At 37.9% G+C, this 19754-nt stretch overlaps 1 protein-coding gene across 3 annotated transcripts in view; it reads right to left on the minus strand.

Moving 5' to 3' along the window:
- The window catches only part of TPK1 (thiamin pyrophosphokinase 1), a 291157-nt gene that overhangs the window by 109354 nt on the left and 162049 nt on the right, over positions 1-19754 (minus strand). For 2 of the 3 annotated variants that reach the window (XM_050317999.1, XM_050317989.1), the window contains one exon: positions 7373-7468. In XM_050317999.1, coding sequence (XP_050173956.1) covers positions 7373-7468 — 96 coding nt within the window. Of the gene's footprint in view, positions 1-3540; positions 3630-7372; positions 7469-19754 lie in introns of those variants that run through there. The other variant, XM_050318009.1, reaches the window with a different exon arrangement.

Genomic DNA, 19754 nt, shown 5'->3' on the forward strand with positions numbered 1-19754 from the left:
TCTCTAAAGCTGGTGTTTCTTACACTCACAAATGTAGAAAACTGCTAAAGTTTTTATGAAACTACCTCAACAATACCCAAAACCCTGTCATTTATTCTTGACAAGCATCTCAATTTAGTAGGAAGAAACCATATTTGAGATATAAAAAATGCCCTGATTATTATAAACTGCAGTTAAACTTTACCATACTAACAAAAATTTCTTAATATGTTAATATTAATAGGCTTAATGAGAAACTATTAACTAAAAAGATTTTTATAAAAATACTCATAACTTATGGGAGATTTCATAGCACCACAGTATTCATTTGTCAATCAGGAAAAAACAAACAAGTTATTTATGAAAATCTCAGGCAACAAACTGAACTCTCAGTGCATGAACTGCAGAAAAATTCCTGGTGTCAAAAGTTATGGCTGTTCAGCATTTCCTACTACAATATCTACCTCCAAGACTCCGTCGATTCAAGTACAACAGTCTTTTGAGAATAATGGTATGTCAGTGTAGCCTGACCATTTTCCCAGCATGGAGGCAGTTATATCAGCAATACCCGCTATCAGGGAGCTATGCTCCTGTAAAGCAGAAGGAGCTGGAAGGGGAAGAATCACATCTCCTATGAAAAAGAGTTGTAAACAGGACCAAATTGGTGGTTATAAAGTGAGCAGTACATCACCTGTAGTAACCTCAGACTTTCTGTTTCAAACATATTTAGCTTTTGACTAAGTCGAGAGAACAGTAGCTGGCTTCCTTATTAGCTTCCACAGTCCTGTTAATGAGCACATCCTTGATCTCTTAAATCCTCTGAACTGCCTAAATAAACAGTATTTTTCTCCTTGTTCTTCCTCTCCCCAAAGCTTGATATGGGGTTGAACTTTTTTAAACAAACAAATTGAAATCAATGTGTTCTTCAGAATCCTAGATCAAATACAAGCCCCAGTAGAGTATAGAAGGATTACAAAAGAAAATTTCTTGGTATGTGATGCACTGTGTTCTTGCAGACACTCATTTTGCATGAAATTATTCTAACACAAAGATACTTGGTGTGTCTTGATCTCACAGCTATAATGGAATAGGCAGACAGTTTGTTTCCTTGGCATGAAATTAGGGTGCTTCTCTTTGGGAACTGGCAAGTTCTGATATCCTATATTGCAAGAAATGCACTTTGTCATACCTTTACAATGGGAAGCATTAAAATAATTCAGGTGCAAACAGGGGTTAGACACTGCATTCCTGGAAGGTGGACTTGGACCTTAGAGACAAAATAGTACTCAAGGATATGTCTGAACGCCCTATGGGAAGGATTTACTCAGGTTGGAAGATATGAAATTCTACATTTTAGAAGTGGGAATTTACAGGATACACTTTAGATCCGTTCGTTTCTTTGGATAGGAAAGGTTCATGAGGAGGATTACTATTAATAATGCAAGAAAATCTTTTGATGCAGCACTTGGCAGTATAAGAACCTTTTCATTACACGTATTCAACTTCCCCTAAAATATATCTCATTTACATTTTTTATTCTTTTTCCACAAAGCATTAAGAAGTAAAACTCAACTCAACTGAACAGGTTTATTCTCAGTCCTGACTCCTACATAGAATTTGGAGATAAAGCCACAAACTTCAGGGTCATTACGGTCCTTCAGGTCCAGTGGTGAAGCACTGGAACATATTCCACAGAGCAGTTGTGGATGCCCCATCCCTGTAGGTGTTACAGGCCAGGTTGCATGAGCAGCCTGGTCTAGTTGATGGTGTCCCTGCCTGTGGCTTGGGGGTTGGAACTAGATGATGTTTAAGATTCCTTTTAACCCAAATGATTCTATGGTTCTATGATTTTTATAAAAGCTTCATACTCCAGCTCCCTGTCAGCTTTGGTATTTTCCAGTTTGCATCTCCTATTTTGGTATTTATTTACTTCCCCGTTCCCAAATCCTGCTATGACTGTCCTCATTTCTAAGCTTTGCTTTAAAATCCCTTCCCACTACTGTCCTGGATTCCCAAAAGTCTTCAGAAATGAAAACAAGTAGCATTCCATCATAAAATTACCAACTACTAACATGAGCAGCAAAATTACAACTCAGTCAGGAATGGAAGCCAATGTATTTAGTGCTACAAAAAGTCACATCATCAGGAATAACCCCAACTGATAGAAAAAACCAAACCTAAGCCTAATAGAGCACAGTATTTGCAATAATTACACCCTTTCTCTGCAGGACTGTTCTTTATGTAATAAAAAAAAAATTCTCTTTTGAAGTATTTTCTAATTTTTGTTTTAGAGTATTTATTGTTTTCCTTCAAAGTCTTTTTCCTCATGTAAGACAAGCCAGAGAGGGCTTAATAAGCTGTTTGGACACTGCATGGCTGAAGGTGGTAAATGAACATCACTTCATTGTCTTTTCTTCAGCACTTCATAATCAGAGGACTGCGCTAACATTATGTTTAGCCTCCCTCAATAGAAAAGAAAGGGGACTGACATGACACTTTCTTTTAAAACACAAAGAGAAGAACGTTTGCATTCACTTAAAAGAATTAATATCCTAGACTGCTGACTGATTGAACCTTTAAAGTGTAATTTGAAAATGGAAATGTTATTATAGCATGCCTTTATTGCCAAGGGTTTTTAGGAAGAGTTGGTTTGGATATTTTCCCTTTTTCATATTGACACTGGTACTTTTATCAATTTAAGCACATTTACATTAAACCACTAAAAGGCATGTAGGTTTCAATAAAATTCATTTTTTATATCTTCAGCCCATATAACTAAATGAGCTACTCTAACTTTTTTTAAGCAGAAAAGATAATAAAGCTAAATGAAAAGTCCCAGACCTTAGTTTTAAGACTAAATGGTGTTTTAGATGAAACAGTTAAAGAAAGTAGAGTTTGTAACTCTGAGATAAAGATAATGGTTAAAATCTATCTTTATATTATGAGGATTCTTCTCGGAGCTGCAAAATTGACAAACACACTTCCAGGTCTCACTGGTTTGAGCTGCTACGAGCTGCTTGTGAGATGTTGTTTAGGAAAGAGCATTTGATGAAGACTGGGAATTGGAGTATCATCCCCAACTGTACCACTGGCATGGTGGCAGACTGTGCACAAGTTGCTTCTGTACTTCTGATCTGCAAATGGAAGATAATAGTGTACACTTCTAATGCAAGATCTGCAGATCCCTAAATAAGAGATATTGTAGGCTTGCCTATCATTTTGCCAGTTCAGTTGGTTTCTTGAAATAGCTTGAGTTAAGATGAGGGAAAATTAAGAACAGGAAGAAGTACCAGACAGAAATAAGTTTATTTGAAGGCCTTGTAATGAAGAAAGGAAAGTACTCACATAACTACAGAATGAATTAAATAGTGATTAAAGCAGTAAAGCAAAATGTGCACACCTAATAGACCATAAACAACGTGAAAGAAACACACAGCAGCAATAAAGACAGAGTTATTAAGGCATTAAAAAAGCACCACTTAGGGCAGAATGGTGCACTTCCAGAAAATGTGTGCGTTTATATACGTACTTGCACATACATGCGTGTGCATGCATACTCACAGTCATGCAGAAAGAGAAAGAGAAATATCTAACAGCCTTTAGGTTGGAAAGAAACTTCAGGAGTCAGATTCTCTTGGTGGTACTTCATTGCTTCACCCATCCAGTAGAATGCAATTCACAAATGAATTAGGGCTGCAGAGAGGGAAGATTAAGACTGATTCTAGCTTGCACAATTTTGTTCTAAAATTCACCGCAGTATGCAATTATAAATACATATAATTAGGTGACGTAGATTTCACAAAATGACCTAAATGCTGCTTTCTGCATGACTTGGCTACACAACCAAACTATGCAGTGTAAACCAGAAATGAACAACTCTGAGGATTGAAACTAGTCTAAGAGTGTTTATTTAAGAAATAAAGAAAAAGCAGTCACAAATTTGGCTAATTGTTCTAGAAGACAGAATTACTGCTGTTTATATCAAACAAGGAGTTCAGGAACTAATATGTTTTTTCTCCAAAATTTGTGTCTCAGTTAACCATCAACTCTAAATGCCTATTTCCTTGTTGTAAAGACATTTCTAAGGCCTCTTCTCAAATGGAGCTCTCTAAACACCTTTAAAATCCAAACCAGCTTTTTTGCAGCCTTCTCTCCAGATAGATACCGAGTATCTATCTCATCTCCAGTCCCCTCAGGTGACATCCAAGAAAGCTGTTTGACATGATTATCTTTCAGTACTCTATTCCTCTGTTCAAAAGTTATTTGTTCAAAAGCTATTGGGATGATCAGGAAGGAAGAGGAGGTGGGTGATGGAGATGCAGAGACATGGAAAGGAAATTAAACAAACTTAATTCCTTTGAAACAAGATATTGCCCCCATATGTTCATGTGAGCTCAAAAACCTCCTTGACATAGAACTTCAGTAGAGGTGACTGATAAATAAGAGTAGAAATTTTATCCATTCAGTATAGCAGATCAGTGATAACTTATTTTCCAAACAGTGAAGGAACATTAATTTCAAATACTTCAGCTACTCACAGTTGAATTTCACCCAGACAAACTATGTCAGGATTGTGGATCCATGGTATACTCTGAATGTAATTTAGTTCCCAGCTTAACATATTGCTACCCAGAAAGAGTAGTAAACACAGCATGACTGATATAAATTTTTTTTAAAGATTCTAAAGAGATACTTTCCTTGTTTAGCTACTTCAACTATAAATTATGAGAAAACAGATTTGTAGTGTCTCTTTGACAAGTACTTTGGATAAGCTAGACAGAGTGGAAAAAATAAAAACCAGAGTCATACATATTTTTCCTGGAACCACTAAGACATATTCCACCTAGTTAATGCTCTCAGTTAAAAGGAAAGCTTTTATTATATTTTTCCCAGGAGGAAAAAAATTCCACTTTGTGACATGCAATTTTGTACTTGAGATTAAAAAAACTACATGCAGATGAAGAACCTCTTATTTATCCAGTTCTTCTTTTCAGACCCTGGACTTTCTTTTCTTATGAGCTGTATGTGATTCCCAGGTGAACACAGAATTCAGTGACAGCTGTTTTCTTACCACTTGACATTTTTTATGGCAGAATGTTACCATTAAAAAGCCCCTAAATTAAGTGCAAATTTAAGTATATAAAGTGGCTAGAGTTTCAGAGGAGTCAAGAGGTTGCATCCATAAACTGAGGACAGTGTATTTTGCAAGTGCTCAGAATCTCTGTGTTATTGGGAAACCAGACGTCAAGCTACGTATTGCACTACAAGGACATTCTGAAGAACCACTGATCACCTACTAACAAATTATATCCAATGCTTATGAACAAAGAGTAAATTGGAAACCAAACTTGTAATTTATACAGCTGTGATACAGTTTTGTCTTCCATTTGTTTAAGTTTCACATATTATCTGCCTGAGTCAATGACCTTATATCAGAGAATACAGAAGACCAAAAATAGAAATCCTCAATGCTTTAGCTAGTATGCATTAATCAGCTGATAGCATCTTATTATGTTTGTTGGAACAGACACTGTAAACAAGAAGCAGCCAGGATTTAATGAACATGGTACTTAGTTTTAGAAAATTATCTGTGCTACTTTTTACGCCTCTGAAAAACTCATTGTATTTAAAGCACATCTCTTACATGTAACAGCATGAAAACATAACTGAATGGAAATCTCAGGTTTGGTGCATTACTGCAATGACACTCTGGCTTCTCCTCTGGAAAATATCATCCCGCATTACAATGCAGTATCCTTTAGGCAACTCAACATGGCTTTACCATGAGAGTGGTCAAAGAACTCAAACTTTTACAAACAGACTACTTCTTGTTGAAACACATCTGTAGCTGTCATGTTCCCATTGCTCTTATTTTAATCACACATTGATTATTAATTATAAAACATGTTGTGATAGCTTAAAAAAATTCCCTCTAAAATAATAGCTGGGATTTGATAATGAACAAAATCCAGGAAACACTCAAGTTCTCCTTTATTCTAAGGGTATTTCTGTTAAGAAGAAATCACCTTACTTGCCAAATTCAAAAAAATCCTAGGCATGGGTGCTCATCTGTTCCAATGGCACTTATTATCATTCCCATTCTGGATGGGAAGACACACCTCTGAACCCTTGTGATGATAAATTATAGGGGAAAAGAAAATAAACTATCATATAAAGAGTTTCCTGGCTCACAGCCAAACAGATAAGAGAAGTACATGGTGAAACCCTGCCATCTCTGTCTATACCGATGGGGAAAATAACTCTGATGAACAACAGTATGCATTGAGATGCATCTGCAGACGGGCATTGTGCAACAGCACTCCAAAATGTCCCATGGAAGTTATTTCCTTTAGAAGAACATGACATTTCAAAATAGTTTAAGCAAAAACTGGCTAATTTTTTATCAGCCTGGAGTGAAGAAAGAAGAAAGACAGAGGTGTATCAGCATTTCCATCCCTTGCTGCTTTGTTGGAGTACGGTGATCTCAGAAAATCAGACAACTTTCTTATCCTGCTACAATGAAAATGGGAAAAAAGGAGGTTTACACATACCCTTCCATGTTGTGCTGTTTCAATTTTCTTACATGTCTCTTGCCCTCACTTTAGGTAAGAGGATGCAGCAGCTGTTTCCTCTCTTCACCCACAGGTGAAGAGCAGAAGAGAGAGGTCACCCCTTATGAATGACTGTTCCATTGGGACAAAAGGACAGCAATTCCAAGAGCACATCTGCCAGTGACCCACCACATTTGAAATTCCTAAGAAATTTTAACTTTTCATCCCAGAGAGACAAAACAAGAGGGCCTCCAAAACTAAACTGTGGAAGGGGAGCTGGAACGTTGCCTTCCTTGCCTTTCAAGTGAAATGAGCTGCTGACAACTCCATATGGCTCCTTTTAAGTTTAGTGCACTGTTTGCTCCACAAAGGTTCCCTTTGATTCCAGGGGAACTGTTTGCAGAAGGAGGTATTGCTTACCATATGTAATACGGGCAGGATAAGATTCCCTCTCTCCATCTCACCTTTGGATGGGGAGAGAAAGGAAATGAACACCAATGCTTAGCGTGCCAAGTCTTGAAAACGTATTTACATGCCAAAGTGAGACTCCTTCTTTGAACACCAACCACAACAACTCTTCTGTACTTTGAGTAGTTCATTAACAGAAATCAATACAAGCTGCCTTTTAAGAAAGCCAACACTTGTTCATTGATATACTTTGTAAATCCTTTTAGCAGAAGCATCAATGCTTACAAGGTGTGCAGTAAATTATGGCAAAACTGCAGAATGGCAAGGGTACAGAAACTAGTTACATTTCAGTGCAAACTTTTAAGACAAACCTAAATACGTTGAGAGAAAGAGTCATTACTAAGAACCAGAGACAAAAGATTTGTTGTCTTTACCTGGAGTCCCTTCTTCTCTATCTTTTTCTGGAGTATCTGAAGGCACTTGGTGAAATCTGTGAGGTCCTGATCCATGGTCTCAATTAACTCACATCCCTAGTGAAGAAAGCCGTAAAAATAGAGAGAGGAAAAAAAAGTCAATCATTTTTCAATTTTGAGAACTAATGATGTCTTTGGTGACATTAACTGCAGTCAATAACTCAGAGTCTCTGCATGGAGATGTAGAATTAAGTAAAAGACTATTAGCCTTACAGAGCCCAAAGACTGTAGGTCCCAGCTTAACAAATTACTATGAAACAGCAGTTTGATGGGTACAGGAGTAGATATTCAAAACCAATTGAGTACATTTGTGCCTTTGGACAAACATGTTTTATGATGCTTTGCTGGATGAGCAAGTTCTGGGGTAGCAAGTCCTGGGTGATCAGTAACTTCCATGAAAATGACTGTTATCTCTGGTGCTGCTACCTATATTCAAATGTGTATAAAAGTAAGCACGCAAAAGTGTTCAAGCTTCCAGACCCAGTGCAGTTCTAGTAGTTAATTTGCAGTGATCCAAAAATTATTTCCTGGCAGTGGGGTATTATGGATGAGAGCATGTTAAAGTAAGGGGAGAGCAGGAGTTCAGATTTCTTAATTGAGAACTAAAGCAATTCCTAAGTCTCTGATAAAAAGCTGAGTAAGGAGTGCATCTACCACATAAAGTCACTATTCAAAGAGGTTAAAAGGATGCAAAATACCAAGTAAAGCATTGTAAATTAAAATAAAAACCATACACGCTGCATTTAGAGGTTCCCTTTCCTACCACTACAAGGTTCCCTTAAAAGCCTCTTAGCTTTGTCTTACCTGACATATTTTAAGTTTCTGCTATACACAATAAGAACTGATAGGAGAAAAGCATTCAGACTATATAACCTTTGTACATGTGCCTGTGCTTATAAAGTGTATTATTTTGTTACATCAAAAAAACCCAACCGAATCCAAACAAACCCCATAAACCAAAAACAAAATGAAAAAAACCAAACCACCCCCCAAACAAACAAACAAAACAACCAACAACCAACACCAAATTGTTGAAGCTACCTTTACATTAGTGGTGAAAATAAAGGTACAGATGACAAAACTTCCCAGATTAGTGGATCCTTGGGGTTTAGTGAATTTCATGCAACAATGTCACGAGCCTCCAATAGGAAGACATACGCTATCACTGAGATGCTTCCCCACACAGTCAGAATGCATATAAAAACAAATAAAGCCATAATGCAGAAGGGGCTGCATTTGGATGAAGTAGATGAGGTAAGGGAGGAGAAGATAATGACATGGTTTTTTATTATACCTCTTCTCCTCCCTCTTCAAAAACTTCTGAAAGGAAATATGGTCAAAAGTAATAGCCTTTCTGATACCTGATATTGCCCTAAATATCTTTTCAGGCTTGCCTGGATGAAGAATCATATTGCTGCAAGAGCACATGTAATCAGAGACCTCCACTGCAGAAGTGACGCTGCTGCCCCCACAAAAGGGTTAGGGAAAATGTAGTCGGATCGTGGACTCAGTGCTAAGCATGAAACAATGTGAAGAGCTGTCACATCTCCACTCTTCACTAGGGAAGGCAAAAGGTAAAACTGGCAGGAGAAGAAGGGACACAAGCCATCTGGAGGCTATAATGAACATGTGAGTTTGGCAACACCAGCCAGAGACACCAAGAGAGCCCAGGAAAGGTATACGGGTGTTCAGGCCGACCCAGAAAGCTCACAGTTGGATCTGAAAACCACTGAAGGCAATTTGTTAAGCAAAGCCACTCTAAATGAAAAGATGTTTCATTCACTAAGGATGGGGTGCTCTCAGACAGTCTCAATATTAGCACTGATAGAAGGAAGAGAGACCAAGCTGTGAGATCTTTGAAGAGACAGAACCTCCTCAGTCTTTCTCAGACAGCTGCTGAACAGCATGAGAATGTGACAGATAGAGAGTAAATCAGTGGCAGGGACAGCTACTGCTGAGCATGGGAGAAGAAACACAACCTCAGTTACCAGCTCTTAAACTGGCAGTAGAGAAGGAAGGCTTTTTGTCTTTTGCCAGGGCCATTCCCTGGCTTCACAGCATTGGCAGAAGTAAGCGTTTAATAGGTACCAATTTATAAATAAAAGATTTAACCACCACTCTCTCTCAGTACTTTGAAATACTACTGCAGTCACTAACAAGCCTGATCTCCTTGAACAGGCAGGTTTTGGCAACTGCAGGTATGATGCAATTCTGCTTTCCACCCACAGAAGACCCAAGTGTCAAGTTCTGTCTTTGTTATTTTTTTTTAAAGTGATGATCTAAACCAGCTTAAATTATTTTATTATTTATTATTTTATGTTCCTATTAAGAACATTTCACTTGAGTTCAGTTCTTGCCCAGCTTCTCAGTATGTTCTTTGATAAGAAAAATATTCTAAAGCAACTACAAGGTACTACCAAGGCAAGATAACATTAGCATGGTGGTTGGAGAGCACTGAAGGTCATTTTCCACAGTCCAGAAGAAAGCTTGTGATGTACCACACAAGAAGACATGTGTTCAGACCTGCTACTGTGTTTTCTGCATAGTCACAATAAAAGGCCTCAAATACCCATCACAGAAGCCCAGTTTAAATATGTGAATGGGATGTCAAATGCACAATTCATTAAAGGCAGGTTACTATACCCATGATATTGATACCAAGAAGGTACTGTGGCTTAAGAGGGGTATCCTGAAACTGCTTATTCACTGCCTGGATGCTTTTATACCAGTACTGTTGTAGATCATCATATCAAAAAATGTTGATAGAGTGTTACCATTAAATCCACAACTTCCTTCCAATTAAACTGTAATTTCTCATTGTCTTTCCTCATCAAACAGATAACCAGTTCTGGAATAGGCAGAGATTTTAGAATTGCTCTTTTTGTCACAATGCCAAAGAGATTGGTATGGTCAGACCGAACTGGAGGTAGGGACAAGCAGCATCATCCTGTGCCCTCATCACAGCCTTGTTGGAATTAATGTCTATGCAGTTCATGTTCACTCGTGGTATAAGAGCTTCAGATAAATCTGTTGCTCCTGATATATCAAATCCAATATTTTATGCCACGAAGTTGGATGACAATCGTAATGCAGTTCTTTTCAACCTTCACTGTATTATTCTGGAATGACAAAAATCTTCAAGACAGAGCTATCCACTGCAGCCAGAGTTTAATGAAAGAACAGTATAACAATGGCAAGATAGGCAATAATGCTTGTAGTTTTATAGATACCTGCTCAACTTAATAACATTAACCTTTCGTAAGAAAGTTAAAAAGCCAAACAAATTTAACATTAGGAAAGGTTAGAAAAATCAATACCACACAGCAGGAATGAAAACAATAGATTGCATCTGATGACGACATAGCTTTGCTGAATGATAGGATGAGGCACACAATATTAGGCTTTGGTTGTTCCGTCTTATTATAGCAGCTATGGGAGGCACATTGCTAAAGAAGGAGGAGTGTGTCAGACACACATAATAGGATTATTGAACCCTATATTTCAGACAGACACTGAATTTAGACAGGCGCTGAAATGTCAATCTGAACATTTCAGCATTTCTCCCATTTTTAGAAATGTTACACATCGCAGCACGTTGTGTGTTTGCAGAAAGCAGTGTGTAGTTGTCCACTCTCCCATGTTCTTCTTAACCTTTTATTAAGAGAAAGTTATGCTTGCTCTTTCTCTTATTTCTGAGTATGAGAACATAATTACAATACATAAAATATCCTAATGTGTACTCTATCTCCAAGATCTTCATACAGCAAGCTATTCCAGGCTATTTTTTGAAGCCTGTATCTGACTGTGCTCACAGAGTGCAACAGTGACATTCAGTTCAGTCATCTAACAATTCCTGAGCGCTGAGGCTCAATTTTGATGCATCTGTCTCAAACAGATGTACTTACGTATAGTGTTAACGGCAGACACAGGAAAGACAGATATTCTCATGTTAAAAGAGAAGAAAGGAGACAGCCTATAGAGCCTCTCAAAATCACAGCACAGACAAATAAAGTTTAAGAAACCTCTATAAACTAATGTTATCTCTAAACATGCTCCTTCCCCTAGATTTCACCTACCCAAACAGTAATGCACCCACTCTATCCTAATATCTCACTGACCAACTAAGTAAGAGCTATAGATTGTCAGCACTATTTTAGTTGGAAGAGACTTTTCAAAGTCACCTGGTCCAACCTCTTGCTCAGAGTAGGACAGATTTGCTCAGGTTGCTCGAAGCCCTTTCCAGTCCAGGTTTAGCACCTTCCAAGATGGAGACTCCAATTCTCTGGGCTTGGCCACTCTTGTTGTGAAATTTTCTTTCCCAGTGTCTTTCACTGGGATCTCCTGTATTGCAAATTGGGGTTGTTGCTTCTTTTCCTGTCCCTACTTAATTTAAAGAAGAGTTCCTTTCTATTTCCTCTCTGCCCAACCCATTAGGAAGTTTGACAGCAATACAATCTGCTGTTCACCTTTTTTTCTGGAGGTTGAACAAACCAGTTGACTTCAGCCTTTTCTCACACATCATGTGCTCTAGACTTCCCTAAAATGCATTTCCTTCACTTGTGCTCTATTGGCATGCAGTATTTCCACCTCCAAGAGCCTGAAGAAGTCAATTAACAGTAAGGAGGCAGAGGGTTCCTAGTTCTCTCTTCCTTTTAATTTCTGGTCCTAGGGAATTTCATTTTGCCTCTCTGGTATCCTCTAGCTCTTTGGCCCACTCAGAGAACTCTTCCACATTCTTCTTATACTATCTCAGATATCTGAACATTTTGAAGCCTTGAACATTTTCATACCCAAATGTGCAGACAAGTATTTACATTCTGAATTGCACTCCATGGAATTTATATTGAAAAGCAACTCTAGGGAAAAGCAGACATGGATGCAAGCAAGAGATGCTGTTCTATACAGAATGGTGAACAGAAATGAATGACAGGATCTGACTGCAGGTCTTGGACAAGGCCTAGCAAAGAGAAAAAGGATATGGATGCATAACCAAACAAGATTAACAGATGACAGACATCTATTCATCTGTAATAGGAGGGCGGTGTTGTGAGACCAGAGCATTCAATCAGCATCAGAAAGAAAAAATTATTTTGGGAAACATGTTTTGCAGAAATAGCAGTAACGCAGAGAATGGCTATCTTTATCGTTCGCCCAGTGTTCCACAGTTGATTCAAAACAAGTCTACCAGAATTGAAATCAAGTCTAGTATGGGATAAATATGAGCCAGGCTGGAATGTCACATGAGATTTCTGTAAATATTTAAAGAGACAGGATTGTAGAGAGACAGACAGAACAAGAACCTCTAACTTGAGCTACTGATAACCATAAAAGCTGCACAGATTTCCTATTGGTAGTAAATTTCTGAAGACTGATTTAGGATGATGGCACCAAACTAACGGAGCTGGTTTATGTCTATGAATTACAACCAGCAGGAAACTTGTGAACTGAAGCCTTTAGCATTTTGTGAGTATGATGCAAGTAAGGAAAGCAAAGAAGTTAAGTTCACTGATTTCTTTGGGGAATTTCAAATACTGTTGAATAACAAGTATCAAACGGCTTCTCTTTAGATCAGCTTAATTTGCATGGATTGTCTTTTCATTTTTGTAGTGGAGAACAAAACGAATATGTGTAATTGGTGAAAATTATTTTGGATATTTAAATAGCCAAAAATATTTAATTACGTGAAATGTGTTTTCTTTCAGTCTTTGGACTCAAATTTGGCTGACTGCTTGGCATCAGCACCAAGTTAATTGTGTACAGATTGCTTGGCCCTCAGTTCTGGGGTCGACAATGTTTTGACTCATCCAATTGCACATCAAGTGACACTGCCATTCAGATTGACTAAAATAAGTTATTAATCATGTTGAAGTATATGCACCAGAAGCCAAATAACTGAAACTCATATTCCAGTGAAAAGCACCATTATTGAGAAATAAATCAAAAATGTTCAGGTTTGACCATCAATTCTAACCTTATATAACATAACTTGATTTATTAAACAAGCACTACCTGGTGGCAGGAAACAAAAACAGTTAATATATGTAAACATATGCATAGTTCTGCAACCCAGAACTTGTCAAATTTGACAAGTGTTAAAAAAAAAAAAAAAGAGCTCTGTAGTTGAAATTTTGACTGCAACAGCTGCAACCTCTCCTCCCTTCCCCCACTTTCATACAATCTTTTTCAAAGTAAATAAAATGTTTCCTGTTTTTGTTTTTAGTGAGGCAGCATGTGGCTTCTGGTGGAGAGTAGTTTTTTTGATACCATACATTTTATGTTGAGATAATAGCGATGAAAGAGTTCTTCTGCATTAATTAGGTTGCTCCCTTTCAAAAGAAAAGTCTATTGCTCATGAAATCGCAGCAATTACTTAAAATGGACAAAATATGAGTATGTTTAGTTGGTATCTGACCAATACCTAAGAAAGAAAGTCAACATGCCTTCTTTGCTACCTAATAGAAACTGAAGAGCAGAAAACTGAAGGTTTCTAAATCCAAAAAATCAAACCCAAGCAAAAAAGCCCCAAGATTAGAAAAGCCCAAAACAACAAAACCCACAACAAAACAAAAACCAAACAGTACAGTTAACAGTCATTTGCTGGGAAAATTCCCAGTATTTATCTGTAATGGAGCAAATTCTTCTGATGTATTAAGTCTGGTGAACGAAAGCAAACATCTTGAATACTAACCCATGGGTCAGAAAGTGCAGTCACTGAAACACCTCTATTAGAAGGCCACTAACATCTTCTAAAACTTTAAAATAACCAAGTAGAAAGAAAGGTGAGAATGTTGCATGAGAAAGGTCTGTCAGGAGTCGAAGTCTCAACAACCCATATTTTTTCATACCCATTTCTGGCATTTAAACAGTGGACCTACTTTTGTGCATCCCTGTGCAACCCAAACATGTTATTTTTCCAATTGGATGATTAAAAATGAGCACAGCACAGCAGTGACAGCCACCTGCTATTTTTGGATCTTCTCTGAAATTTCCCTTATGTTCTCTTCCTTGACTGAAAAACAAAGGTTCAGAGAGAGAAATTTTAATTGATGGTCAGGCTCCCTCTGTAATCAGCACCGTGAAAAGCTTTTGTCTATCAAGCTGATTAAGCCCTTTGGATCTCAACCTATTGATGAGGCTGATTACAGCACCTTGCTTTTCTTGGAAAATAACTTGGAAACAGGAATAGCTACTCTATCTGTGTGTATTTATGGAAGAAGATATGAGGTAGCTGGTGTAAGGGAAATCAGAGTTCTGGAATTGCATCGGTCTCTGACAGAAGGGAAACATGTACTGCTGATTGTAGACAGCATAAGCCACTACCCAGTAATGTAAATAAGAGTCTTTTTTTGTTGACTTGGACACGCTTTGAACCAATACCAAGAACTGTATAATTTTCAAAAATGTGGTAATTATACTTAAGCACATATTAAAATTAATACTATCTTAGGCACTTGCACCATTGACAATGCAAATAAGAGTCAAGCACTTTCCTGAAATAACGCATGAAGCAGAAAAGCTGCCCAACCACCAATCCTATGCCCACAAAGCTGAAGAAATAGGGCATGCAGTTATTCCTTGACATTCATTCGTCTGAGGTGGGAGGGAGTGAGAGAGGCCATCTACACATCAAATATCCCACACTGCTTTATGGATAGTAACTGAACAGGTTTTGGTTTTGGGTTTTGTGGTTTTTTTTGGTTGTTGTTCTTTTTTTTTTTTTTTTCTTCTTCTTACATTAAAAGGGCTTCAGGTTAACAACTTTTGCTTTTTATCACATAAGATGACAAACACTACAAAGAACTGAAGTTAATAAGCAGACACTGTATCTGAATTGACTTCAGTTTCCAGACTAATTGCCAATTCTCAAGATCATCTCAAGGTAAGAAAAACAAGGAGGAAACAGCAAGGCATGTACTGAGGTGTTTTCAGGGACCTGGGCTGATAAATTTTAGACATCCTAAACACTATCTTAACATGATCCTTTGTCAGCAGCCCACAGATCCAAGAGCATCACAACTGTGAAAAATGCCATTTTCTATATTTCTATATTTTCTATAAATAGCAAAAAAGATGTTAACCTGAATGGTATAAAATTCCCTGTGAGGCATTTCTAATCATAAATTTTATTTGAGTACATATGATCAGTGCAACTAGTCCCTCTCTCTTGCATTCAGACAGGCTTTATGCAACAGAATCCTTGTTCCTTAGCTAGTATCTACCAGTATGTCTTTAGTCTCAGAGATATGTAATTGCTCTGAAACGAATTGGGATTGTGAGAGTGAGCTGCATTTCAGATATTGATTACTGGACAGAATTAATTGAGACCAGACCCCAAATGTGTGCTAAGTGCAAAAAGAAAGGGTACTTTCTTACACAACTATCTACATGTACAACATGAGTACAAAGAGTAAAGGCAGCAAATTGAAAAGAGAAATATCCTCCTATTGTGTATAAAACTTCGAATTTTGTGCTATCAATACAATTTAGTAGCTCCTTTTTTTTTTTTTTAATCGGGATAATAATGAAAATAGCAAGACTAATACCACTGATCCTTCAGGAAAGTCACTGATTACATCCCAATGCTTGTTAGTTTTCTTATAAACTGTTGCCTGCCTATAATTTTTGTATTAAGTTCTAACTTGGTTAGGTATGTGCCTGATAATACTCTTTTTCCCCTTCTTATTGTTCTGTTATTATTCACTTTCTAAAAGCTCGCAGCCTCAGTGTAAGAGCTGTATGTCACAAGGAATAGAAGAAACTTTCTGTAGGGAGAATTTATTCATTATTTACAATACCCCATACTTTCAAGATCATCTTATATAGATCAAAAGGAGAATGCTAGACTACATGTATCCTTAGCACAATGCAGATCAGCTTCTGTGTTCAACATTTTAAATGATATGCTGTCCCCTCTTCTTCCTCCTTCAGTTTTTCTTTCCATTCATATTTCTCCTCCTCTATGAAGGAAACGACTAATTTAAATTTATGGATGTTTCCTTTGCTTTCTCCAGGTAAATCATCTGGGACAGGCAGTTTATATAACATTTCTAATATGTACTGGTGCCTGAGAAAGCAGGAGGTTTACATTGCTGAAAACAGGGGATATGCCCACATTGCTATACCAGGTCTACATCCTGCTTATATATTTATAAGATATCAGAAACAGTAATGAAGAATGAAGCAAATAGTTTTTGTTATCCATACATACTCCATGTTAACTACAGGCAGAAAGTTAACACATAAATGAGGAGTGGCTGAGGTCACTTGGTCTGTTCAGCCTGGAGAAGTAGAGATTGAGGGGAAACCTCACTGCAATTACAACTTCCTCGTGAGGGAAAGAGGAGGGGCAGGCACTGATCTCTTCTCTATGGTGACCAGTGAGAGGACCCAAGGGAATAGCCTGAAGTTGTGTCAGGGAAGGTTTATGTTGGATATTAGAAAAAGGTTCTTCCCCCAGAGGGTGGTTGAGTGCTGGAACAGGCTCCCCAGGGAAGTGGTCACAGCATCAAGCCTGACAGAGTTCAAAAAGCATTTGGATGATACTCTCAGGCACATGGTGTGACTCTTGGGGATGGCCCTGTGCAAAGCTAAGGCTTGGACTTAATGACCCTTGTGGGTCCCTTCCAATTCAGCATATTCTGTGATTCTGTGATAAAAGAGATGTTGCTTTTGGGAAGTAATTGGAGGAAAGTTCCTAGCCATACCTCAACAGATTCATGTCAGAAGTAAAAATGTTGTAAAGCTTGCCAAACTCAAAGGCACATTCATTTAGCTATAGACTTCTGTACTGAAGAGAGCTTTATGGGTCCAAGAATTTTAAGACCAGGTAGGTTTTGCAAATGCCTAACCTTAATGTAGACCAGTGAAAACAGGTTTCATGAATTCAAAATAAAATTAAATTGTTCCATATTTTAACAAGTGATACTGCGAAGGTCACAGCAATGGAAATAAATAATAATAATTGTAGTAATTATAATAATTATAATAACAACAGTAGCAACTACCACCACTCATCTTTACAATTAATTTCTGCCAAAGATCACCAATCATCTGGGAGCAATGAACAGAAATAATTGAAATGCTGACATTCTGACAGACATAATGGAAAGCTTGGGAATCAAACCACAGCCCAGGACAGCAGTTCTGACTTCACCACTACCAAGTGTTCCACTGAGTACAAACACATTTCCAAGTGAAATTCAGGTTATTTGCCATATTTCTACATAATTGAGGTAGATTCTTGAATAATAAAAGGTCACGCATCATATTCACGCAGCTGCTGCATTTTTTATTTGTGGAGGGCTTCAACTGAAAGTGAGATTGCTGAATAAACATTCAGTCTTTAGATCTGAGAGCATTTAATTATTTGGTAAACAGGAAACCAGTTTTATCTTTCAATGCATTTCAATAGGCAGAGGTTGCAGGTTTAAAAACCGAACACTTGGAATTGGACTGTACATCCTTCTCCCCATCTCTCTTTTCCACATGATATATAAACAACTACTCAGTTCAACTAGATATCAGAATATCCAAGCTTACTGTACTGAAAATATTTCCATTACACATGTGAAATGTTTCAAGTTCTGAATGGGTGAAAAATATGACATCAAACCAAATAAAAAGTGTGTAGCCAACTAACAGCAATTACTCTACAAGTAATACAGAGCTTTGCCATAAGAAATTTTACACTAGTATACTCCAGGTATCTCCTAGTAGGATATTCCTTTGCATTACATAGGAACAGTGATCTCTGAAGTCAACATTTCTAGCTTTTCTTATCGATAGCTGTGATCCCTGCCAAAAACAAGCTAACACAACATAATAGATACAAACACTACAAACTATATAGTTGTCTTGTTCTAACAGGGTCTGTTCAGGACCCACTCCAATAACCATACTGTGAGCTCTGATCAGTCACAGTCCACTGGAGAGGTTATACTTTAGGTGATATATCACAGAATCACAGAATGCCCACCTCCAGAAAGCAGAGGCCCCACTCTGGTGTTTTTTAATGCTGTATGCCTGAAGTGAAATACCTTGAACTGACATCTACATGAAATATCATCACCCATAATCTTCCTCAATGTGACTGAGACTAGAATTTGGCCTCCTGCATCTGCTGTCGACAAAGAGCAATGGAACTGTCAGGACACATTGGTAATTCAAAATGCAAGGCACAGCCTTCTGTGCAAAGAGCTGTAACAGATTTGTAGGAGCTAAATGCAGCAAAAAAAGTAGAGTTACATACTGTGCCAAAACATGAATGCCAGTGTCAAAAGGAGCTGGGTGCACACACAAGGGCAGACTGGCCTAACAGACTATCGGGATGCAAGACAAGTTATTTCCTTGACTGCTGCCTAGACAAAGGCTCCAGAACATTTGACTGTGTTTTGAGCTTCCCATCAGCTATACAGGCTAACACGAGAGCTGTGTGAACCTGACCTAGCATTCATTGATACCAATACTCAGGACAGTAAGGCACAATATAAAATTTCCATAACATACTATTCTAACACATAATTACATCTGTGAGTTTCTCCTATTCTGCTTTCTTTCGTCCTGCCCGTTCTTTATTTTAAAATACTGCTGTTAGAAAGAAAAGAAAAAAAGATATCAAGACCTGCTTGTGCATTTTGATCAGAGATCTGAAAAAAGCTTACAGCTTCAAAAAGCTGTGAGAATATGTATCAGAAACTCAGCAAGGCTATATGTGCACATTTTTAAGGGGTAATTTTAATTTTTTATTTCAGCTCAAGCAAGCCTTCCACACATATTATTTTCACTGAACTTTGCCTGAATTGTAGGTCTGAAGCTCATCCACATGGAGATAGCAATATATGCAGATACACATACTCCCCTAAATTCGGAAGTTTTCCAAATATTTGGTTCTTTTCCATCTGGGGTTTGTAGATGATGGTCATGTCTCTACTGTAGTCAATGCTGTGATTGGAAATGGAAGTGGACATAACCGAGCTTTAGTGGGCAACAAAATTCAGCCTGACAGCCTCTGTTTTGGTTTTTTGTTTGTTGTTTGTTTGTTTTGTTTGTTGTGGGTTTTTTGGTTGGGTTTTTTTGGTGGGTTTCACAGTCTAAAAAGATCAAAATACTGCCACTGCCCCTGGAAGGCCAATGAGCTGGTTCATAGCTAGGTAGGCTTTCCCAATGACCTAGTTCACCGCAAGGAAGGCAATGTCTGCACTGAGCAGACCCGGAACAGCCCTATGAGCAAATCAATGCCTTACTCTCCCACTTAAAAGCCTCTCCCTGCACAGCAGTTTCAAGTGATGGTGAACATTAGTGACTGCCCTTTAACCCATTCTGCTAAAGATTTGTTAGACACTTC

Source organism: Myiozetetes cayanensis, unplaced genomic scaffold (assembly GCF_022539395.1).
Source record: "Myiozetetes cayanensis isolate MyiCay16 unplaced genomic scaffold, myiCay2020 scf1, whole genome shotgun sequence".
NCBI lineage: Eukaryota > Metazoa > Chordata > Aves > Passeriformes > Tyrannidae > Myiozetetes > Myiozetetes cayanensis.